This window comes from Gorilla gorilla, chromosome 18, assembly GCF_029281585.2.
Source record: "Gorilla gorilla gorilla isolate KB3781 chromosome 18, NHGRI_mGorGor1-v2.1_pri, whole genome shotgun sequence".
Taxonomy (NCBI): domain Eukaryota; kingdom Metazoa; phylum Chordata; class Mammalia; order Primates; family Hominidae; genus Gorilla; species Gorilla gorilla.
This window is the reverse complement of record NC_073242.2, coordinates 32,425,772-32,451,205: the sequence shown is the minus strand read 5'-3', so window position 1 is coordinate 32,451,205 and position 25,434 is coordinate 32,425,772. Positions and strand designations below refer to the sequence as shown.

At 50.4% G+C, this 25,434-nt stretch overlaps 2 protein-coding genes across 2 annotated transcripts in view; one reads left to right on the top strand and one right to left on the bottom strand.

The window, feature by feature from the left end:
• Window positions 1-7,398, bottom strand: part of LOC129527628 (group 10 secretory phospholipase A2) — a 48,407-nt gene extending 41,009 nt beyond the window's left edge. The window contains exons 1-2 of the mRNA XM_055365832.2: window positions 4,103-7,398; window positions 375-963 (exon numbers count right to left, since the gene is read on the bottom strand). The gene's annotated coding sequence lies outside the window, so the exon portion shown is untranslated. The remainder of the gene's footprint in view (window positions 1-374; window positions 964-4,102) is intronic.
• On the top strand, window positions 264-24,412 carry LOC101141855 (titin-like). The gene is made up of 7 exons (XM_063699612.1): window positions 264-383; window positions 7,392-7,574; window positions 11,208-11,307; window positions 11,420-11,615; window positions 15,694-15,754; window positions 15,864-15,899; window positions 17,260-24,412. The coding sequence occupies exons 1-7, from the start codon at window positions 264-266 to the stop codon at window positions 24,274-24,276; spliced, it is 7,713 nt and encodes a 2,570-aa protein (XP_063555682.1). The 3' UTR covers window positions 24,277-24,412.
• Window positions 24,413-25,434: the final 1,022 nt, after the last annotated feature.

Here is a 25,434-nt window from a genome sequence, read left to right as displayed (position 1 = left end):
CCTTGAGAGAAACTGAATGACGAATGAAACTATTGTTCCTGTTTCACACAGAAGAAAACTGAGGTTAAAAGGGGTAAAGTAATTTTGCATGGCATGAAGTAGAAATTCAAAGTACAGGAATTTGAACTTGGTTCTGTCCTTTTCTGAAGCCCTTGACCACTATAGACTCAAACATCACCTTGTTTTTCCACTCATTCAACACTTTTTTTTTTAATTGTCTAATAGGTTGGCACTCATCATGAGCCCCTGTTCTCATTCTGCAAATGGTGAAGCTCTCTATTGTCCTGACCCCACAGTTCCTGTCCCATGACCAGGGCCAGCTCACCAAGGAGCTGCAGCAGCACGTAAAGTCAGTGACACGCCCATGCGAGTACCTGAGGAAGGTGAGTGAGTGCAGACAGATGGGGCCTGGTGCCCTTGAGCAGTTCCCGGGTCTCAGCTGCCACACATCTCATAGCGGGTGATGCTGGGGGAAGCTTACACAGTCACAGTACTGGCTTCTTCCTCTTTTTCTTTCCATACAAGTGGCTTAGGGATGGGGTAGGGTAGTTGACTTATTTGGATGAAAACCACTATCTTCTGTCAGAAACTCAAAAGGAATCATTGCTGGCATGGTAACCTAAAGAAAAACAACCAGACAGGTGCCCAACGACACTTAAAAAGGTTATTTATTATCTTGCCAAGTTTAGGCTGGGCATGGTGACTCATGCCTGTAATCCCAGCATTTTGGGAGGCTGAGGCTGGTGGATCACCAGAGGCCAGGACTTCGAGACCAGCCTGACCAATATGGCAAAACCTCGTCCCTACTAAAAATACAAAAATTAGCCGGGCATGGTGGTGTGAGCCTGTAGTCCCAGCTACTCAGGAGGCTGAGACAGGAGAATTGCTGAGATTCAGGAGGTGGAGGTTTTAGTGGGCCGAGATCACGCCATTGCACTCCAGACTGTGCGACAGAGCGAGACTCTGTCAAAAAAAAAAAAATTATCCTGCAAAATTTGAAAAGGAAATTCAAATCAACAGCTTCTAAACTACTTTTTAACATGACTCATAATAAGAAATACATTCTACAGTACATATATATGTTCTATAATTTTGAATAAAAGAATTAACCACATCATATTTATTTTACAACATGTAATACATATTTTTTATTCTCCTTCATTTGTTTTGAATGCTCTGTGCAGTCTACAAAAAGTCCAATAGTAATAATTAAATTAGTCATTAAGTTGAACATTATCTTGTCTTTTAAAATGATAATCTCAAAAATGATCTTTTATTTTTGAGATTTATATAGATACACACACACACACACACACAGACACACACACACACACACACACACACATATATATATATATATATTTTTTTTTTTTTTTTTTTTGAGACAGAGTTTCACTCTGTCCCCCAGGCTGGAGTGCAATGGCACAATCTTGGCTCACTGCAACCTCCGTCTCCCGGGTTCAAGCAATTCCTCTGCCTCAGCCTCTGAGTAGCTGGGACTACAGGTGTGCGCCACCATGCCCAGCTAATTTTTGTATTCTTAGTAGAGATGGGGTTTCACCATATTAGCCAGGCTCGTGTCAACTCCTAACCTCGTGATCCGCCTGCCTCAGCCTCCCAAAGTGCTGGGATTACAGGCGTGAGCCACCATGCCCAGCCAAATCTAGGGCTGGAACATGGCTGCAGCATGTAAAAAGAATTGAATTCCATACTTTTGTTAACCCTGTTTTTTGTTTGTTTGTAGTTGTTGCTGTTTTTGAGACAGAGTCTCGCTCTGTCGCCTAGGCTGGAGTGCAGTGGTGCAATCTCGGCTCACTGCAGACTCTGCCTCCCGGGTTCAAACTATTCTCCTGCCTCAGCCTCCCAAGTAGGTGGGACTACAGGCGCCCACCACCACACCCGGCTAATTTTTGTATTTTATTAGAGACCTGGTTTCACCATATTGGCCAGGCTGGTCTGGAACTCCTGACCTTGTGATCTGCCCACCTCGGCCTCCCAAAGTGCTGGGATTACAGGCGTGAGCCACCACACCCAGCCCCTGTTTTGTTTTTGTTTTGCTTGTTTCTTAGGGTTGTTTTTCTATTTATGGTAAAGGCATTGGCTTTCCATTTGTAGCATCAATAGAATATTTCCTGTTTACAATAACCGTATGTCATAGTAAATGGTAAAGGGATTTAAAGCAGTGGTTTTCAGCTGCCAGAGGCCTGAGAGAGTTTGGGCACACTCTGTGTGATCGGGCAGAAGGCCTGTGGGAAGTTTAGCTGAGGACAGGGCCAGGAAAGGTGATGGACAGTGGGGGTCTGTCCTGGTCACCACACCCCTGGGTCCTGCCCACCTGCTTGGAGCTCCCCACCCATCACACATGATGCTGCCAAGCCCTCTGGGTATTGTGGGCAAATACCTTAGGAGAGAAGCTGATGAACTTTGTTTCTTGAAATGCACAGATTCCTTGGACATCCCTGAGAGGTCAATCATGAAAGTCAACTTGGTTTTCTCCCCCTCATTTGGGTTCAGAATTTAAAGTCCACACACACAGGCAGTAAGATGATATAGATAAGGACCTCATCACTCGGTTTCGGATGTTAAAATGTCTAGGTGGGTTAGGGGTGATTTGAGATCACACAACCTTGTGCCACAAAGAGGAATTCCCAGGCCAGAGGGAGACATTTTATTGCCATGTTATGATCTTATCATTGAGTTGAAAGGCAATCTTGTTTCATTTTGGATTCTTTCTTATGTTTATGTCTTATAAGGGCACTTTGAATTTCCAAGCAAATAATAATTTTGAATTAGCTTTTAATCATTGACTTCTAGCACAGTTATATGATCAGATACATGCTGTGTGATTTGATTGCTCTCAAATATATTGAGATTTGCTGGAACAAAATAAGTCAGGTTAATTTTTGTAAATGTACCATGCATGCTTGAAATGAATGTATCTACATTTGTTCCTGAGATACAGGTTGATGGACGGATGGCTACATGGATGTGATGGAGATGGTTTACTATCGGGACCTTCCGCATCCTGCTGGTGTTTTGTTGCTTAGGATATGAATGGCTGAGCGGAGGCTGTAAAACCTGGCACTCTGCTTGGGTATGAGGTTCTTCCTGCCATCCTGCCATCATTTATTTTTTATGTTTTGTCGCCAAAAGTGACCTTGAGGAACCCTGGGATCTCAGGAAGGAAGGAGCGCCCAGAAGCAGGGACAGGGAGCTGGTTGGGGAGGACCAGAAATCAGGTTTGTGAAGGTTCCAGAGAGGACCTGTCCTTGGGAGGAGAGTGGGAGACTGAGATGGGGGAGGGGTCATTGGAATGATGCGGGAGCTACTTGGCATTGTCCATTGTGAGGCACCACCAGGGTCATCAGGGATTGGTGGAGAGGGAGTATAAAGCCCCAGGGTTGCTAAGGGAGGGCCCAGACCGAAGAAGGTTTGGTGGATAGCAGAACCTTTGTCTCCCTCTAATTGCTCCTAAGCCTCACGCTCCCTTGCCCCGCGTGTCCTGTTGCTTCCCTGATCTTCTCCGTGACCTGTAGCTAAACCTTCCACCAGCGCTTGAGAACTTAATTTGAACCGGATCCTTTCCCAGACCCCTTTCTTCTTCTCCTCCTCCTCCTCCAGGTGCCCAACAGCCCCCTTCTCCTTTCCCTTCCCTTACTTCCCCCCTTCCCCTCCCCTTCCCCTCCCCTCCCCCTCCCCCTCCCCTCCCCCTCCCCAACTCAGATCCCGGCCCGGTCCCGTCCCCTTCCCTCCCCCCTGCCCTAAGCCACCTCCACCTCTGTCCTGGCCGCCTCAGGGCGCCCTGAAAGGACCAGGACATGCGGGTGCGGTGGTGGCTCCTCTTTTGGCTCCTGCTGGGATTTATCAGCCATCAGCCCACCCCTGTGAGTAGACGCTGGAACTGCGGGGTTTCTTCCTTTTTACTGGGCTGTGTCACGCGGCATGAAATTACACAGCTCAGGCCTGTAATCCCAGCACTTTAGGGGGCCGAGGTGGGCAGATCACTCGAGTCCAGGAGTTGAAGAGTAGCCAGGGCATCATAGCGAAACCCCATCTCTACAAAAAATTCCAAAAAAGATTAGTCGGGCCTGGTGGTGCGTACCTGTTATCCCAGTTACTGGAGAGGCTGAGGTGGGAGGATCGCTTGGGCCCAGGAGCTGGACGTTGCAGTGACCCGAGATGGCCCCGCTGCACTCTTGTCTCTAACAAACAAAATGGACCAAAACAAAGTGAAATGTCATTTGATTTGTGTCATCTGGTTTGATGACTTTTTTTTTTTTTTTTTTTTAGACAGAGTCTCACTCTGTCGCCCAGGCTGCAGTGCAGTGGCAAGATCTCGGCTCACTGCAACCTCCGCTTCCGGGGTTCAAGCAATTGTCCTGCTTCAGCCTCCTGAGTAGCTCAGATTACAACGCCTGGCTAATTTTTGTATTTTTAGTAGACCACCACGCCTGGCTAATTTTTGTATTTTTAGTAGAGACGGGGTTTCACTATGTTTGCCAGGATGGTCTCCATCTCTTGACCTCGTGATCTGCCTGCCTCGGCCTCCCAGTGCTGGGATTACAGGCGTGAACCACCGCGCCTGGCCAAAATATATAACCTTAAGTGTAAGTTTACTAACTTTGGAAAGTACATACACCAGCATAAACCAACCCCCTTTCAAGATCTACATTATTTTATTTATTTATTTTTTTTTTTGAGACAGTTTCTCCCTTGTTGCCCAGGCTGGAGTGCAATGGGGCAATATCAGCTCACCGCAACCTCTGCTTCCCAGGTTCGAGCGATTCTCCTGCCTCAGCCTCCCGAGTGGCTGGGATTACAGACATGTGCCACCACTCCCAGCTAATTTTGTATTTTTAGTAGAGATAGGGTTTCTCCATGTTGGTCAGGCTGGTTTTGAACTCCCGACCTCAGGTGATCGGCCCGCCTCGGCCTCCCAAAGCGTTGGGATTACAGGCATGAACCACCGTGCGCAGCCAAGATCTACACTATTATGTCACCCCAGAAAGTGAACTCTCACTCTTCCCGGCCAGTCTCTTTCTTATCATAGGTTAGCTTGCTTATTCTGGAATTTCGCGTATACAGATGCATGCCATGCCATAGGTACTCTTTTGTGTCTGCTTTGTTCTGCTCAACACCATGTTTCTGAAATCATTACCATTGTTGTGTGGTTCTCTAACTCCATCATTTCCATTTCAGACTCAGCATATGCTGAGTTCAACCTGTTGAAGGGCTATCTCTGTTTAATTCACCATCTTGAAAGAAACATTGAAAATTGAGATGTTTTCAAGAATATATAGTTAAATCCTGAGGAATCGATGTAGAAATGTTATCACAAGCTGTCTGAACTTACTCAGGGCAAGTCTTCGTCTTCACTCACATAAGAGTCTAATGGAATTAATATCAACAGTCTTAGAGAAATCCCACACTATTCATGCCATTTTCATGATCTCCACCTTGGTAATTTTTTTTTTTTTTTTTTTTTTTTTGAGACAGAGTCTCGCTCTGTCACCCAGGCTGAAGTGCAGTGGTGCGATCTCGGCTCACTGCAACATCTGCCTCCCGGGTTCAAGTGATTCTTCTGCCTCAGCCTCCCAAGTAGCTGGAACTATAGGCGCATGCCACCATGCCCTGCTAATTTTTTGTAATTTTAGTAGAGATGGGTTTCACCGTGTTAGCTAGGATGGTCTCAATCTCCTGATCTCGTGGTCCACCCACCTTGGCTTCCCAAAGTGCTGGGATTGCAGGCGTGAGCCACCACGCCCGGCCCACGTCATTAATTTTTAAGCACTAAAATTTGATACTTATTTGTGAATGAAGTAATCTCTTCATTGTATTTTTTTTTTTTTACTTATGCTGAGCTTTAAATGACAAAGATTCATATAATCCAAGAGAGAAGTATTATTTACAGGGATTCTTTTACCATGTGATATATAATAAATGCATCCAATGTTATACATCAATTTAAAAAACAAGTAAATAACTTTAAAGCAAAGATAACTACTGGCCAGGTGCAGTGGCTCACACCTGTATTCCCAGCACTTTGGGAGGCCGAGGCAGGTGGATCATGAGGTCAGGAGTTGGAGACCAGCCTGGCCAAGATGGTGAAACCCTGTTTCTACTAAAAATACAAAAATTAGCCGAGTGCGGTGGCAGGTGCCTGTAATCCCAGTTACTCAGTAGCTGAGGCAGGAGAATCGCTTGAACCCGGGAGGCGGAGGTTGCAGTGAGCTGAGATCATGTCACTGCAATCTAGCCTGGGTGACAGAGCAAGACTTTGTCTCCAAACAAAAAGAAAAGATAATTCTTTATACTTAGCTGGTCTTACCCATGAGTGACGGGCTGCATGTGGCCCAGGACAGTTTTGAATGCAGTTCAACACAAATTTGTAAACTTTCTTAAAACATTAGGAGATTTTGGCCAGGTACAGTGGCTCATGCCTGTAATCCCAGCACTTTGGGAGGCTGAGGCGGGCAGATTACCTGAGGTCAGGAGTTCGAGACCACCCTGGCCAACATGGCAAAACCCCATCTCCACAAAAAATACAAAAATTGCTGAGTGCATTGTCAGGCACCTGTACTCCCAGCTACTCAGGAGGCTGAGGCAGGAGAATCACTTGAACCTGAGAGGCAGAGGTTGCAGTGAGCCGAGAGCACGCCACTGCACTGCAGCCTGGGTGACAGAGTGAGACCCCATCTCAAAAACAAAACACCAAACAAAAACAAAAACAAAAAAAAATGGCTGGGCACGGTGGCTCACACCTGTAATCCCAGCACTTTGGGAGGCCGAGGCAGGCAGATCGCCTGTCAGGAGTTCAAGGCCAGACTGGCCAACATGGTGAAACCTCATCTCTACTAAAAATACAAAAATTAGTTGGGCATGGTGGCAGAGACCTGTAATCTCAGCTACTCGGGAGGCTGAGGGAGGAGAATGGCTTGAGCCCAGGAGCTGGAGGTTGCAGTGAGCCGAGATTGCACCACTGCACTCCAGCCTGGGCGACTGAGTGGAGCGGAACTCTGTCTCCAAAAAAAAAAAAAAAAAGTTTTTTTTTAGATCATCAGCTGTTGTTAGTGTTAGTGTATGTTATGTGTGGCTCAAGACAACTTTGCTTCTTTTAATATAGGCAGGGAAGTCAAAAGATTGGATATCCCTGCTTTATACCAAGAAAGACAACACCCCACATTTGCAATGCCTAAAAACACTACCAGCCATCTGAAAAACATGAGACTTCTAACTTCTGTTCTTTTTTGTAGCAGTGGAATCCCACGGTGATATCTGAGGGATGTGGTTACCTTTTGGAGGAGGTTGACGGTTTCTAAGGATGATTCTTTCTGAGTGAAATATTGTCAGTGTCATTGACCTTTTCATTATTTCAACTGTTATTATTCCAGGTTATCAATACTCTGGCTGTCTATCGTCATCGTGAGACTGACTTTGGTGGAGGAGTTCGAGACCAGCCTGGCCAACATGGCAAAACCCCATCTCCACAAAAATTGGATAATTTGATAATTATCATTATTGGGTTTCTGAGACGTTACACATTTGCCATTCTCTTCTGCACAAGTTACCTTTGGGTGAGTATACTAACTTTCTGTAGAGGTATACTTGTAATCACAAATAAGAATAAATTATATAAAACAATTCACGTTTCTGGACTTCATTATCAATATGTGGTTTTACCCAAAAAATCAGGGAAATGATTTATTAGCATAAGAATTATGAAAATGTCTGCCATTTACATTATGAAAATTAAATAGGTCGGTGTTTGTTTAATAGAATGTCAACAGAGCTTTTGGTCAAAACTAAGTTTTTTTAACCTTTGTGCTATTTATCACAAATGGAGTATGAGGTTTCGTCACTTAAATAGGAAATTCTTTCTAAACTCTTCTGCTTTATAGTTCTATCGTATGGGTGGAAGGAAAGCTTCCAATCTCCTCTCTGAAGATTCACTGCAGAAATGAGCTGACAACAGACAGCTTAACAGGAAAAGAAAAACATAGAACAGGCATAAACATGGGAACCAGCTGAAAAATGAGACTGCTAGAAGGGCCGGATGGTTGATGCTTAAAGAGCACCCTCTTCTGAGGGGAGAGGGAGATAGATGGAGATGTAGGCCATTTAGAGGGGCAGCAAATGATTTTTAGGGGAAATGAAAGAGCCCAAGGAACAAACAATTGGCCTGAGACAAAGTTCCTCTGAGGTCATAGGGACGAGGTGACAAACTGCCGGAAGGTGAAGGGCAGAACTGCACTGCGTCTCATGATGCAGAGAAAGCCCCAGAGAATCTCTTAGAACTGCCCTCCAAGAGAATCAATGAAAAGTGTGTCTGGGCAGGGTAATTTTGAATGACATCATTCAAAGTGCATGTTCCCATTTGCAACTGGAGAGAGATCAGTATGTCAAAAGTCTGTACTTGGTAAGAATTTGGCTGCTAAGTTGTGCCATAATTTGTCTTTTGAGCCTTTTTTCCTTTGGGTAAGTTGAGCTCTACGTTTTGTCTTGCCATTCATGACAGTAAAGATGTGGTTGTCTGGGGGCTGAACCTCCTTCTGAACAATGATCCAAGATAAAAGTACTAATACCACAATGCTTTTTTATATTCAAGGGAAGAGGAAGTATGTTTCAGTTTTACCACCTGGATAATTACACGTCATTTGGCACTGCCTTTCAAGATATGTAGAAAACAGAAAATATATGAGTTATGAAGATATCTAGGCACATTTAACATTCTCTATGCCACTTAGTCCTGAACAGAGAATTTTCAGTATAAATTGGAGGAAGCTTTTTTTTTTTTTTTTTCTTTTCTCACCCCCGAGACGAGTCTCCCTCTGTTGCCCAGGCTGGAGTATAATGGTGTGATCTCGGCTCACTGCAACCTCCACCTCCTGGCTTCAAGCGATTCCCCTGCCTCAGCCTCTCAAGTAGCTGGGATTACAGGTGCCCACCACCATGCCCAGCAAATTTTTGTATTTTTAGTAGAGTCGGGGTTTTACTATGTTGGCCAGGCTAGTCTCAAAACTCAACCTCAAATGATCCACCCGCCTCAGCCTCCCAAAGTGCTGGGATGACAAGCGTGAGCCACCACATGAGCCAGGGGAAGTTTTTAAATTTACCACTTTTTAACAATTCCATTTAGGAAAGTTCAGTTGAGCTGTTGGACTTGGACAACTTCGCACCTCTCATCTTTGTCCTTGTCATCTAGTCATCTATACCATTACCTCCTAAGCAGCGACATCATGGGTGCCATGAAGCATTCATGCGTGATGGCATTTCTTTGCTTGTCATTTCTTCATGTGTTTGACATTTCTCCTAGCTCCAAACTGGGCCAGCTACCTTTCCTATGAAATCTAGCAGTAGCTGTGGGATTGACATGGTTGCTCTTTTCATCTTTTTAGATTACCCATTGCTTCTCTCGAAATCCTAGTACATGATTTTTTTTTTTTTATCTTATGTGCAGAAATCAGGAAAAAACAAATTCTACAAAGAATTTGAAAGTTATTATTTCAGGCCAGGTGTGGTGGCTCATGCCTGTAATCCCAGCACTTTGGGAGGCTGAGGCAGGTGGATCACTTGAGGTCAGGAGTTCAAGACCAGATGGGCCAACATGGTGAAACCCCATCTCTACTAAAAAGACAAAAATTAGGCAGGCATGGTAGCAGGCACCTGTAATCCCAGCTACTTGGGAGGCTGAGGCACAAGAATCGCTTGAATCTGGGAGGTGGAGGTTGCCGTGAGCCAAGGTAGCGCCACTGCACTTCAGCATGGTTGAGAGTGACACTCCATCTCAAGAAAAAAGTCATTCCAATGACTACCTCAGGAGATTCATAGGTATCTGACCCACATCTGAGATGGGATTTGCATTGCATTTTCGCTGTGATGAGAACAAATATTTAATATCTTAGAAGATTAAAAGCATACTGTGAAAACATGGAAATCTTGGTGGAAATTCAGTCATTAGTGAGAATGTTTTGCGTTAAGTTCAAACCAGCCTCAATGAAGCTGATGTGAGGGAAGGGAAAGTGAACTCTGAGTAGAGCAGGGACAGAAGCAAGATGCTCCAGTGCAGATGAGGAAGGAGCAGGGGGTGAAATGTTACAAATTCTAGAACTCAGAGAGCTGAAGGTAATTACTTCCTTTTCAAGTTGTGAAACATGTTAACCTGTGGTAAAATACTTATAAGATGATAATTACCATCTAATCGTGTTGAAGTGTACAGTTCAGTTGTGTGAAGTATGTTCATGTCATTTTTTTTTTTTTTTTTTTTTGAGACGGAGTCTCACTCTGTCACCAGGCTGGAGTGCAGTGGTGGGATCTTGGCTCACTGCAACCTCTGCCTCCTGGGTTCAAGCAGTTCTCCTGCCTCAGCCTCCTGTGTAGCTGGGACTACAGGCGTGCATCACCATGCTCAGCTAATTTTTGTATTTTTAGTAGAGACGGGGTTTCACCATGTTGCCCAGGATGGTCTCCATCTCTTGACCTTGTGATTCACCCGCCTCAGCCTCCCAAAGTGCTGGGATTACAGGCGTGAGCTACCGCACCTGGCCTATTTTTTTTTTTTTTTTTTTTTGAGACAGAGTTTCAATTTTGTTGCCCAGGTTTGGAGTGCAATGGCACAATCTCAGCTCACCACAACCTTTTCCTGCTGGGTTCAAGTGATTCTCCTGCCTCAGCCTCCCGACTAGCTGGGATTACAGGCATGCACCACCATGCCTGGCTAATTTTGTATTTTTAGCAGAGACAGCGTTTCTCCATGTTGGTGAGGCTGGTCTCAAACTCCCGACCTCAGGTGATCCGCCTGCCTCGGCCTCCCAGAGTGCTGGGATTACAGGAGTGAGCCACCGTGCCAGCCTCATGTCATTCTTGTGTGTGTGTGTGTGTGTGTGTGTGTGTGTGTGTGTGTGTGTGACAGAGTCTCATTCTGTCGCTCAGGCTGGAGTGCAGTGGTGTGATCTCGGCTCACTGCAACCTCCGCCTCCCAGCTTCAAACGGTTCTCTGCCTCAGCCTCCCGAGTAGCTCGGATTACAGGCGCCCGCTGCCATGCCCGGCTAATTTTTGTATTTTTAGTAGAGACGGGGTTTCACCATCTTGGCCAGGCTGGTCTTGAACTCCTGACCCCGTGATCCACCTGCCTCGGCCTCCCAAAGTACTGGGATTATACGCATGAGCCACCGTGCCCAGCCGTCATTCTTATATTATTATTTCCTAGGGGTCTTTCCTGAAGACTATCTTCCGGTCTCGAAATGGACATGATGGATCCACGGATGTACAGCAGAGAGCCTGGAGGTCCAACCGCAGTAGACAGGAAGGTATGGCTCTGTTGGAGTCCCCATAGTGTGGAAATGAGTTTGCCCTGGAAAGGGAAAGAACAGCTTCTTGCCCTCAGGTTTCTCACCTTCTCCTCTCCTCACTCTCACCAAGGGCTGAGGTCCATTTGTATGCACACAAAGAAAAGAGTTTCTTCCTTTCCAGGAATTAAAATTGGCCTGGAAGACATCTGTACTTTATGGAAACAGGTGGAAACAAAAGTTCAAGCTAAAATCCATAAGATGAAGGTCATAAAGAAAGTCAACCATCATTACAAATTCAATGGAAAGAGGAAGACCGCCAAAAAACAGTAAGATGTGCCTTGACACAAATACTGTTGTATGAACCATGTGCCAATCAAAGTAGACAACTGTAAAGTCCTTGAGAATATTTTCTACAATATTTGTGGCAAATTCAGTGGGTTCAAAATTGAGTTTGTCCTTTCTGCTTCATTAGTTTAAGCTGTATAATTCCTTTCCCTTCCTACATTCTTGTTTGTCATTTTTTCGGGGGAAGAGGAGTTGCTAGTACTGGCATTGGTTTTCCTTTCTCTCTCTCTTTTTTTTTTTTTTTTTTCCTGAGATGGAGCTTTGCTGTTGTTGCCCAGGCTGTAGAGCAATGGCACAATCTCAGCTCACTGCCTTTTGGGTTCAAGCGATTCTCCTGCCTCAGCCTCTCAAGTAGCTGGGATTACAGGTGCCCACCACCACACCCAGCTTATTTTTGTATTTTTACTAGAGATGGGGTTTCACCATGTTGTCCAGGCTGGTCTCGAACTTCTGACCTCAGGTAATCCACCTGCCTCAGCCTCCCAAAGTGCTGGGATTAGAGGCGTGAGCCACCACAGCCAGCCTTTTTTTTTTTTTTTATTTTGAGATAGAGTCTGACTCTGTCACCCAGGCTGGAGTGCTATGGTGCAATCTTGGCTCACTGCAACCTCTGCCTCCCAGTTTGAAGCAATTCTGCCTCAGCTTCCCGAGTAGCTTGGATTACAGGTGTGTGCCACCACATTTGGCCAATTTTTTTTTTTTTTTTTTTTTTTTTTGAGACAGAGTCTCACTCTGTCACCCAGGCTAGAGTGCAGTGGCATGATCTTGGCTCGCTGCAACCTCCACCTCCCAGGTTCAAGCGATTCTTATCCCTCAGCCTCTTGAGCAGCTGGGACTACAGGCATATGCCACCATGCCCGGATAATTTTTGTATTTTTAGTAGAGGCGGGGTTTCACCATATTGGCCAAGCTGGTCTAGAACTCCTGATATCATGATCCGCACACCTCGGCCTCCCAATGTGCTGGGATTACAGGCATGAGCCACCGTGCCCAGCCCAATATTTGTAATTTTAGTAGAGATAGGGGTTGACCATGTTGGCCAGGCTAGTCTTGAACTCCTGACCTCAGGTGATCTGCCTACCTCAGCCTCCCAGTGTGAGCCACCACACCCAGCCTGGATTGTTGAATTCAATGCTTGGGTCACCTCCAGATTCATTTTCACAGTCTTTCATGTTTTGGTCATATTACATTGTATTTTGCTGCCATATGACTGATCTTTTTTTGTTAAATGTGAGATACTTGTTAAAAAATATTTAGCAATGAATTGAGGCCTAGTAGCATGTTATCTTGCTGCAGAAGAGATGGGAGTCTACTTCTGGGGGATGGTCAGGGGTCCTCCATACAGGCTGCAATTGAGGTCGCCGGTGCAGGCTCAGTCCCTACAAAGGCCAGGGTATTTCCTGTCCACCTCTATTCTGATGCATGACTCTTCTGGGTCTCAACCAGAGCCAGTGGACTTCAGTATGGGTCGCTTTCATTGGCAGACCCTCAATCCACTTGTTTTCCTTCTAATCCCACGCATGTGTGCAAAAGCTGCTGTGCTTCTTTGCATCTCAGTAGTAGTTCCTTCTGGAATTCAGCAATGAAACTCAGGGACATGGGTTCCAAATGCGAGGCTGACTTTCATCCTGGGTTTCCTTCTTCTCCATCTTCACCTCATGTCTGTTTACTGCCATGTTAGCAATTTGATGTATTCAATCATGGGTTTTATATTCTGTTTGGTGTCCCCCATTGTTCTCATCGGAGATCAGAAGCTTCAGATGCACTTACGTCAACTCAAGAGTAGAATGCTTCCTTAGCTTCCCTCCAGAGTCAGGTTTTATGTTTCTAGTTCCCAAGTGCACAGCAGGAGTAGTGATGTCCTCACTGGCTTCTCATTTGCATTAAACTGTGAGCTTCTTTAGCGTGGGGACAGGACCCTGCTCCCATTGCATTCTCAGCACCTCACCACACACTCCTTGTTTGAGGCCACTCCAGACAGCATGTGCTGAAGGATGCCCTGTGGTCAGAAACAAGTTCATTAACTTTCTCTTTGAAGTGTTTTCGTCCCTGTTTCCTAGCGTTCTGGGAATTTTACACATCCTTCCTATAAAACCAAGTATCAGGTGAGATCCTTAGGATCAGGACCATGAATCAAGTGGTGTGAGGGCAACACAGCAAACTTACCCTTTTTAGGCCGTTTCCTTTTTCTGCCCTCAATCTCTGTGAACTGAACCTTGTTAAAGTCAGTCAACACCAGGGTGGATGGTTTGCCGTTGTCACCTATTTTCAGGACATAACACCCTGACTTAGGAGCCATTCCAATCATTTGTAATTCAATAGATGCGCCCAGCCTTCAGATTGCCTTTTCTCTCAACCAGGATCTTTAAAGTCGATGACAAGAGTTCCAGTCCTGAATCATGGCAAAGTGCAGTAGTGAACTGCGGGGTTAATGACACCATATTCTGGAAGGATCTCTCTTTGGCTGATGGTCTCAGTTCCGGCATCAGCCTCTGACTGAGAATCAGGTCTCACACAGGAGGAGTCAGATGAGGAGCAATCCTCTGCTTCCGATGGAGTTAGTTGTGATGAATTGGTGAGGTCTGGTTTTTCACACAGAACTGAAATGAGCTTTCGCTGTGTCAAGCACAAGACTGACCCCAGAAACACACATAGTGCACCTCATAGAAGCTTTTAATAGTCTTTATATTTACTAAAGAATAGGACTAACTATGGAACTATGAAGATGAGCTGGAAATGACAGGTGACTTGCCAGCAGGCCAGAGTGTGACTTTTTTTTGTCCCTGAATGGGAGGTGTCAATTCTCCCTTCGGTTGTGAGAATCAGTTGGTTCATTTGTGGAAAGGTTGCAGGGGGGATCTTTGAATCACAGCCTTCAGATGCCAGAAGGGCAGAGGGAATCCCACACGGGCTGGTGGATCATGTGTGTGCATTTCTCTCCCTTCTAATCTGAGGAAACTAAGCATGAAAGAATGTGAGCATGCAGAAAAGGAGAGGTAGGTATCAGAGGCAGAGGAAAATGGGAAATTGGATATGAAAGAAATACACACCTACAAGTGAGTTCAGAAACTGAACCCCACCCTCCTGGGAAACGCCCATTGGAGTGTTGTTTTTAACCTTTGTACAATGTTTAGACCCAGTAAATGCAGAAATAGAAACAAATGGTCAGAAGACATATCATGAGAGAGAGAGAGAGAGAGTTCACAAAACAGAAAACAAAGTACCTTAATATTTACCAGTGACCAAAAGATGTGAAGTAGCAAAACGTCTCCTGACCCCATTGCCAGCTAGACTGTGTGGAAACTCGGTTCATACCAGCCATTCTAGGGGTGGGGTGAGTTGTTGTCATCCTTAGGAAAGTGTGTTGTTGTAGGATCAACCACATCCTTCAAAAGGACTATGCCTGTTTATAAGCCCAGCTGTTTCTGCCCTGTGAAACACGGTAAGGATATTAATACAAAGACAATACAGCTTTATGATAAAAGATGCTCAATGAAGGATGAATTAGGGATATACTGAGAATGGGGAAGGAAACTATCATCTCAGAAGTCAGCAGGCAGTAAGCAAGAGGAGGAATCAATATAGCAACAGTTTGGATCAGACTGTACAGTTTTTTTGTTTTTGTGAGATGGAGTCTCACTGTGTCACCCAGGCTGGAGTGCAATGACGTGATCTTGGCTCACTGCAACCTCCGCCTCCCAGGTTCAAGTGATTCCCCTGCCTCAGCCTCCCGAGTAGCTGGGATTACAGGTGCCTGCCACCACGCCTGGCTAATTTTTTGTATTTTTAGTAGAGAAGGGGTTTCACCATATTAGCCACAATGGTCTCAATCTCCTGACCTCATGATCCATCCGCCTCGCCCTCCCAGAGTGCTGGGATTACAGGCGTCAGCCACCGTGACCGGCTCAGACTGTACTCTTATAGCCATCTGAAATACGTTTTCTAGGTATAGATAGATTGTGTAAGGGTACAGTTGTGAGGATAAGAGAAACATGGCAGATTATTTAAAATCATCCTGAAAGTGGTGCTTTATCTGATGAAAGTGATTGTAATCCATAGGAAAATGTTTCAACGTGCGCAAGAGTTGCGGCGGCGGGCAGAGGACTACCACAAACGCAAAGTAAGGAGCTTCCTCCCCACAGTTGCAGGATAGTTCAGTGCTGATGCAGATGATGCCACGGCCCTTAGACTCTCTCAACATTCAATTTCTCATGTGTTGGCTTTTTCAGATCCCCCCTTCTGCAAGAAAGCCTCTTTGCAACTGGGTAAGTTTGCTTGTTTTCCTTGCTTTTGGACATAGTCTGCCAGGTCAGGACATGGATACATTTTTCTCCCTACAGCTCTGTGCTCAAGCCCTGCAGAGGGAGATGGCAGAGAGAAAGGCTGCCTACAAGCATCACAGTCCCATCCCTGTTGGTAACCATGTTGTGCAAAAACACTTTCATCCCCACCCAGTGGGGCCCCTGATCTAATATTCTAAGTGTCAGAGGTCCCATATTTGTAATAGCAAATGGGCCCTGACTGTAAATTAGTGAAGAGTGAATGTAACTTATTACCCACAGGGACAATTCCAAATGAAGGCCTTAAATGATGCTCAGCTAAGCTGGTTCTTGTGTGGCCTCTGTACCTTCAAAAGCTGCCGAGTCCTATGATTACACGTGATGGGACTTGTACACTTGAAGTGAAACACAGTTTTAAAACTTGCTTTGTTTAGAATTCCCACTTCATTTTTCCATGGACAAAAGTATTCTTCATGTCCTAGTGCACTTACAATTTGGTATTACCTGGGAGTGAAAAGAAATATTATAGCCATGCCTAACTGACTTCTTGAGATAAGATTGTTCTGTCAGAAAACCCTCTCCCAGTTCCCCTGCAGCTCTTCAGGAATCCACATCTCTCCAGAGCTCTTTGTTCTCATGGGTGGCACCTCCAGAGTGAAGAAGATCCTTTGTCAAGAAGGGAAACAGAGGGGAAATGAGAGGGTCCTGCAGGCAGAGCTGGAATCAACTTCCACTCTGCCTCTTGCAAGCTGTGTGACCCTGGGCACAATTTCTCCTTCCTCTGGAAACCTCTGTTCTCTTAGATTTGGAGCAGGGTGGTCACACTGACCTTGCAGAGTTCTGAGAATCAGAGACAGAACATAAAAGGCCTGGAAAACATTCTCCAAAAAGAAGCTGCAACATGTGTGGACAATGGGCTTTTCATGCCTCTCTTACTGTCTCTTACTGTCTGTTGACCTGGTGCAAGAAACATGCTCTGGTGATGGCTGTGAGGGAGGAATGAGGATAGACATAGACACTCCTGTGTCTCAAACATGCTTCTTTATTACTCTGTTATGACTCTGTCTTCCCTGGGGCAGGACCCCAGCCTGCCTACATTTGCAGACAGACAGAGTGGCATGTGGAGACAACAGTGTGTCCCAATGACTTTTCTTTACCCCCCAGCTGTCGGCAGTACTCAGTGGAAGGGTGATATTATGACACTGATACTACTATTTTGAAACCCGGAGGATGGAAAGGTGCAAAAATCTATCACCAGCAACAGAAGGTGCAGACTGTGTTGGTGGCGGTAATTTTGTCCATCAAATGGATATGTGTGAAAACATTCCCTCCTTTGTCCCTACAGGTCAGAATGGCGGCAGCGGAGCATCGTCATTCTTCAGGATTGCCCCACTGGCCCTACCTCACAGCTGAAACTTTAAAAAACAGGATGGGCCACCAGCCACCTCCTCCAACTCAACAACATTCTATAACTGATAACTCCCTGAGCCTCAAGACACGTGCCGAGTGTCTGGTCTATCCCCTTCCACCCTCAGCGGATGATAATCTCGAAACGCCTCTCGAGTGTCTCCTCACTCCTCTTCCACCCTCACGTCCATCCTCAGCTCCACCCTCAGCGGATGATGAGACACCTGCCGAGTTTGTGGTCTATCCCCTTCCACCCTCAGCGGATGATAATCTCGAAACGCCTCTCGAGTGTCTCCTCACTCCTCTTCCACCCTCACCTCCATCCTCAGCTCCACCCTCAGCGGATGATAAGACACCTGCCGAGTTTCTGGTGTATCCCCTTCCACCCTCAGCGGATGATAATCTCGAAACGCCTCTCGAGTGTCTCCTCCCTCCTCTTCCACCCTCACGTCTATCCTCAGCTCCACCCTCAGCGGATGATAAGACACCTGCCGAGTTTGTGGTCTATCCCCTTCCACCCTCAGCGGATGATAATCTCGAAACGCCTCTCGAGTGTCTCCTCACTCCTCTTCCACCCTCACCTCCATCCTTAGCTCCACCCTCAGCGGATGATGAGACACCTGCCGAGTTTGTGGTCTATTTCCTTCCACACTCAGCGGATGATGATCTCGAAATGCCTCTCGAGTGTCTCCTCACTCCTCTTCCACCCTCACCTCCATCCTCAGCTCCACCCTCAGCGGATGATAAGACACCTGCCGAGTTTCTGGTGTATCCCCTTCCACCCTCAGCGGATGATAATCTCGAAACGCCTCTCGAGTGTCTCCTCACTCCTCTTCCACCCTCACCTCCATCCTTAGCTCCACCCTCAGCGGATGATGAGACACCTGCCGAGTTTGTGGTCTATTTCCTTCCACACTCAGCGGATGATGATCTCAAAATGCCTCTCGAGTGTCTCCTCACTCCTCTTCCACCCTCACCTCCATCCTCAGCTCCACCCTCAGCGGATGATAAGACACCTGCCGAGTTTCTGGTGTATCCCCTTCCACCCTCAGCAGATGATAATCTCGAAACGCCTCTCGAGTGTCTCCTCACTCCTCTTCCACCCTCACGTCTATCCTCAGCTCCACCCTCAGCGGATGATAAGACACCTGCCGAGTTTCTGGTGTATCCCCTTCCACCCTCAGCAGATGATAATCTCGAAACGCCTCTCGAGTGTCTCCTCACTCCTCTTCCACCCTCACGTCTATCCTCAGCTCCACCCTCAGCAGATGATAAGACACCTGCCGAGTTTGTGGTCTATCCCCTTCCACCCTCAGCGGATGATAATCTCGAAATGCCTCTCGAGTGTCTCCTCACTCCTCTTCCACCCTCACCTCCATCCTCAGCTCCACCCTCAGCGGATGATAAGACACCTGCCGAGTTTCTGGTCTATCCCCTTCCACCCTCAGCGGATGATAATCTCGAAACGCCTCTCGAGTGTCTCCTCACTCCTCTTCCACCCTCACCTCCACCCTCAGCTCCACCCTCAGCGGATGATAATCTCAAGACACCTCCCTTAGCTACTCAGGAGGCTGAGGCAGAAAAACCACCCAAACCCGAGAGACAGAGGGCCGCTGACGTGGAACCACCACCGAAACCCGAGAGGCGGAGGGCCGCTGACGTGCAACCATCACGGAAACCCGAGAGGCGGAGGGCCGCTGACGTGCAACCATCACGGAAACCCGAGAGGCGGAGGACCACTGACGTGCAACCATCACGGAAACCCGAGAGGCGGAGGGCCGCAGTGGATAAGACACCTGCCGAGTTTCTGGTCTATCCACTTCCACCCTCAGCGGATGATAATCTCGAAACGCCTCTCGAGTGTCTCCTCGCTCCTCTTCCACCCTCACGTCTATCCCCAGCTCCACCCTCAGCGGATGATAAGACACCTGCCGAGTTTCTGGTCTATCCCCTTCCACCCTCAGCGGATGATAATCTCGAAACGCCTCTCGAGTGTCTCCTCACTCCTCTTCCACCCTCACCTCCACCCTCAGCTCCACCCTCAGCGGATGATAATCTCAAGACACCTCCCTTAGCTACTCAGGAGGCTGAGGCAGAAAAACCACCCAAACCCGAGAGACAGAGGGCCGCTGACGTGGAACCACCACCGAAACCCGAGAGGCGGAGGGCCGCTGACGTGCAACCATCACGGAAACCCGAGAGGCGGAGGGCCGCTGACGTGCAACCATCATGGAAACCCGAGAGGCGGAGGACCACTGACGTGCAACCATCACGGAAACCCGAGAGGCGGAGGGCCGCAGTGGATAAGACACCTGCCGAGTTTCTGGTCTATCCACTTCCACCCTCAGCGGATGATAATCTCGAAACGCCTCTCGAGTGTCTCCTCGCTCCTCTTCCACCCTCACGTCTATCCCCAGCTCCACCCTCAGCGGATGATAAGACACCTGCCGAGTTTCTGGTCTATCCCCTTCCACCCTCAGCGGATGATAATCTCGAAACGCCTCTCGAGTGTCTCCTCACTCCTCTTCCACCCTCACCTCCACCCTCAGCTCCACCCTCAGCGGATGATAATCTCAAGACACCTCCCTTAGCTACTCAGGAGGCTGAGGCAGAAAAACCACCCAAACCCGAGAGACAGAGGGCCGCTGACGTGGAACCACCACCGAAACCCGAGAGGCGGAGGGCCGCTGACGTGCAACCATCACGGAAACCCGAGAGGCGGAGGGCCGCTGACGTGCAACCATCATGGAAACCCGAGAGGCGGAGGACCACTGACGTGCAACCATCACGGAAACCCGAGAGGCGGAGGGCCGCAGTGGATAAGACACCTGCCGAGTTTCTGGTCTATCCCCTTCCACCCTCAGCGGATGATAATCTCGAAACGCCTCTCGAGTGTCTCCTCACTCCTCTTCCACCCTCACCTCCATCCTCAGCTCCACCCTCAGCGGATGATAATCTCAAGACACCTCCCTTAGCTACTCAGGAGGCTGAGGCAGGAAAACCACCCAAACCCGAGAGAGAGAGGGCCGCTGACGTGGAACCACCACCGAAACCCGAGAGGCGGAGGGCCGCTGACGTGCAACCAGCACTGAAACCCGAGAGGCGGAGGGCCGCTGACGTGCAACCATCACGGAAACCCGAGAGGCGGAGGGCCGCAGTGGATAAGACACCTGCCGAGTTTCTGGTCTATCCTCTTCCACCCTCAGCGGATGATAATCTCAAAATGCCTCTCGAGTGTCTCCTTACTCCTCTTCCACCCTCACCTCCATCCTCAGCTCCACCCTCAGCGGATGATAATCTCAAGACACCTCCCTTAGCTACTCAGGAGGCTGAGGCAGAAAAACCACCGAAACCCGAGAGGCGGAGGGCCACTGACGTGGAACCACCACTGAAACCCGAGACGCGAAGCGCCGCTGACGCGCAGCCATCACGGAAACCCGAGAGGCGGAGGGCCGCTGACCTGGAATCACCACCGAAACCCGAGAGGCGGAGCGCCGCTGACGCGCAGCCGTCGCTGAAACCCGAGAGGCGGAGCGCCGCTGACGTGCAGCCGTCGCCGAAACCTGAGAGGCGGAGGGCCGCTGACCTGGAATCACCACCGAAACCCGAGAGGCGGAGGGCCGCTGACCTGGAATCACCACCGAAACCGGAGAGGCGGAGGGCCGCTGACACGCAACCATCACCGAAACCCGAGAGGCGGAGGGCCGCTGACCTGGAATCACCACCGAAACCCGAGAGGCGGAGCGCCGCTGACCTGGAATCACCACCGAAACCCGAGAGGCGGAGGGCCGCTGACGTGCAACCATCACTGAAACCCGAGAGGCAGAGCGCCGCTGACGCGCAGCCGTCGCCGAAACCTGAGAGGCGGAGGGCCACTGACCTGGAATCACCACCGAAACTCGAGAGGCGGAGCGCCGCTGACGCGCAACCATCACCGAAACCCGAGAGGCGGAGCGCCGCTGATGCGCAGCCGTCGCCGAAACCTGAGAGGCGGAGGGCCGCTGACCTGGAATCACCACCAAAACCCGAGAGGCGGAGGGCCGCTGACCTGGAATCACCACCGAAACCCGAGAGGCGGAGGGCCGCTGACGCGCAACCATCACCGAAACCTGAGAGGCGGAGGGCCGCTGACGCGCAACCATCACCGAAACCCGAGAGGCGGAGCGCCGCTGACGCGCAGCCATCACCGAAACCTGAGAGGCGGAGGGCCGCTGACGCGCAGCCATCACCGAAACCCGAGAGGCGGAGCGCCGCTGACGCGCAGCCATCACCGAAACCCGAGAGGCGGAGCGCCGCTGACGCGGAACCATCATCACCCGAACCCAAGAGGCGGAGGGTCGCTGACGAACCGCCATGCAAACCCCCACGCAAACCCAAGAGGCGGAGGGCCGCTGACAGGGAACGGCCACGCAAACCCCCACGCAAACCCAAGAGGTGGAGCGCCGCTGAGGCGCAGCCGTCGCCGAAACCTGAGAGGCGGAGCGCCACTGACGCGGAACCTCCACGCAAGCCCAAGAGGCGGAGGGCCGCTGACCGGAAACCATCATCACCCGAACCCAAGAGGCGGAGGGTCGCTGACGTGGAACCGCCACACAAACCCAAGAGGCGCAGGGTCGCTGACGTGAGACGGCCACGCAAACCCCCACGCAAACCCAAGAGGTGGAGCGCCGCTAAGGCGCAGCCGTCGCCGAAACCCGAGGGGCGGAGCGCCGCTGACGCGCAGCCGTCGCCGAAACCCGAGGGGCGGAGCGCCGCTGACGCGCAGCCGTCGCCGAAACCCGAGGGGCGGAGCGCCGCTGACGCGCAGCCGTCGCCGAAACCCGAGGGGCGGAGCGCCGCTGACGCGCAGCCGTCGCCGAAACCCGAGGGGCGGAGCGCCGCTGACGCGCAGCCGTCGCCGAAACCCGAGGGGCGGAGCGCCGCTGACGCGCAGCCGTCGCCGAAACCCGAGGGGCGGAGCGCCGCTGACGCGCAGCCGTCGCCGAAACCCGAGGGGCGGAGCGCCGCTGACGCGCAGCCGTCGCCGAAACCCGAGGGGCGGAGCGCCGCTGACGCGCAGCCGTCGCCGAAACCCGAGGGGCGGAGCGCCGCTGACGCGCAGCCGTCGCCGAAACCCGAGAGGCGGAGCGCCGCTGACGCGCAGCCGTCATTGAAACCCGAGAGGCGGAGCGCCGCTGACGCGCAGGCGTCGCCAAAACCCGAGAGGCGGAGCGCCGCTGACCTGGAATCACCACCGCAACCCGAGAGGCGGAGCACCGCTGACGCGCAAGCATCACCGAAATCCGAGAGGCGGAGCGCCGCTGAGGCGCAGCCGTCGCCGAAACCCGAGAGGCGGAGCGCCGCTGACACGCAGCCATCACTGGAACCTGAGAGGCGGAGCGTCGCTGACCTGGAATCACCACCGAAACCCGAGAGGCGGAGCGCCGCTGACCTGGAATCACCACCGAAACCCGAGAGGCGGAGCGCCGCTGAGGCGCAGCCGTCGCCGAAACCCGAGAGGCAGAGCGCCGCTGACACGCAGCCATCACCGAAACCCGAGAGGCGGAGCGTCGCTGACACGCAGCCATCACCGAAACCCGAGAGGCGGAGCGCCGCTGACACGCAGCCATCACCGAAACCCGAGAGGCGGAGCGTCGCTGACACGCAGCCATCACCGAAACCTGAGAGGCGGAGCGTCGCTGACACGCAGCCATCACCGAAACCCGAGAGGCGGAGCGTCGCTGACCTGGAATCACCACCGAAACTCGAGAGGCGGAGCGCCGCTGAGGCGCAGCCGTCACCGAAACCCGAGAGGCGGAGCGCCGCTGACACGCAGCCATCACCGAAACCTGAGAGGCGGAGCGTCGCTGACACGCAGCCATCACCGAAACCTGAGAGGCGGAGCGTCGCTGACCTGGAATCACCACCGAAACCCGAGAGGCGGAGCGCCGCTGACCTGGAATCACCACCGAAACCCGAGAGGCGGAGCGCCGCTGAGGCGCAGCCGTCGCCGAAACCCGAGAGGCGGAGCGCCGCTGACACGCAGCCATCATCGAAACCCGAGAGGCGGAGCGTCGCTGACACGCAGCCATCACCGAAACCCGAGAGGCGGAGCGCCGCTGACACGCAGCCATCACCGAAACCCGAGAGGCGGAGCGTCGCTGACACGCAGCCATCACCGAAACCTGAGAGGCGGAGCGTCGCTGACACGCAGCCATCACCGAAACCCGAGAGGCGGAGCGTCGCTGACCTGGAATCACCACCGAAACCCGAGAGGCGGAGCGCCGCTGAGGCGCAGCCGTCGCCGAAACCCGAGAGGCGGAGCGCCGCTGACACGCAGCCATCACCGAAACCCGAGAGGCGGAGCGCCGCTGACGCGCAGCTGTCGCCGAAACCCGAGAGGCAGAGCGCCGCTGATGCGCAGCCGTCGCCGAAACCCGAGAGGCGGAGCGCCGCTGCTGACACGCAGCCGTCGCCGAAACCCGAGAGGCGGAGCGCCGCTGACGCGCAGCCGTCGCCGAAACCCGAGAGGCGGAGTGCCGCTGAACTGGAATCACCACCGGAACCCGAGAGGCGGAGCGCCGCTGACGCGCAGCCGTCGCCGAAACCCGAGAGGCGGAGCGCCGCTGACGCGCAGCCGTCGCCGAAACCCGAGAGGCGGAGCGCCGCTGATGCGCAGCCGTCGCCGAAACCCGAGAGGCGGAGCGCCGCTGACGCGGAACCGCCTCGCAAACGCAAGAGGCGGAGGGCAGCGGACATTGAACTATCATCACCCGAACCCAAGAGGCGGAGGATCGGTGACGTGGAACGGCCACGCAAACCCAAGAGGCCGAGGGCCGCCGACGTGGAACCATCATTACCCGAACCCAAGAGGCGGAGGGTCGGTGACGTGGAACTGCCACGCAAACGCAAGAGGCCGCAGGCCGCCGACGTGGAACCATCATTACCCGAACCCAAGAGGCGGAGGTTGAATTAGGTGAGAACAGGCCATTGCACTCAAGCCTGAGCAATAAGAATAAAACTGAGTAGAACAAAATAAAAAAATCAAAAAACAAAACAAAACCCACACTCCAAAAACAAAGAATAAATAAATAATATAAAAATAAAATAAATACTGCAGTCCTTATGTTATTGCTTTGTTTCGATATCTGGTATGATTGCTTGAGGGACCTGAGGTTTTTAATCATGGGGGTTGTTTTAATCTTTAGAAGTGGTTGGTTATGTAAAATATTATTATTATTATTTTTTGAGACGATTTTGCTGTGTCACCCAGGCTGGAGTGCAGTGGCTTGATCACAGCTCACTGCAGCCTCAACCTCCTGGGCTTCAAGCAATCCTCCTGCCTCAGCCTCCCAAGTAGCTGGGATCACAGATGTGTGCCACCACACCTGGCCAATGTTAAAAAATCCTTTAACTTTTGTGTAGAGATGCACTCCTGGACTCAAGCGATCCTCCTACTTGTCCCGACCACCAGCCCCTTTCTGATAAACACTTACACTGTTTATTATCTGATGCCATTTCTATCTTCTTCCTTGTCATCCAGACATCAAATAATTAGCTTTCTTCAGGGTTTTCTTTTTCAAGTGCTCAGTGTTAAAGATCACTCACATTAGGGCCAGACACCACGGCTCATGCCTGTAATCCCAGCACTTTGGGAGGCCGAGGCGGGCAGAGCACTTGAGGTGGGGAGTTTGAGACCAGCCCGGCCAACTTGGTGAAACCCCACCTCTACTGAAAAAAATACAAAAATTAGCTGGGCGTGATGGTGCATGCCTGTAGTCCTAGCCACTTGGGAGGCTGAGGCATGAGAATCGCTTGAACCCAGGAGGCAGAGGTTGTAGTGAGCCAAGATCACATCAGCACACTCTAGCCTGGGTAACAGAGAGAGACTCTGACTCAAAAAATAAATAAATATCACATACATTAGCTATACCCAAGGGGTGGTCTATAGAGACTTGGAAGCAGTGGTTATTGCAACAGGGGCAGGGAAGTCATCTGGCTATGCCAGGGTGCCCAGGGAATACTCGGGGTGGGTGGCATGGTGCTGCTGGGGACTCACCGCACAGGACGCTCTGATTGACGCACTGCCAGGAGTAGCGCTCTGTCTTGGGGCTGCAGCCGGCCTCCTCAGCTC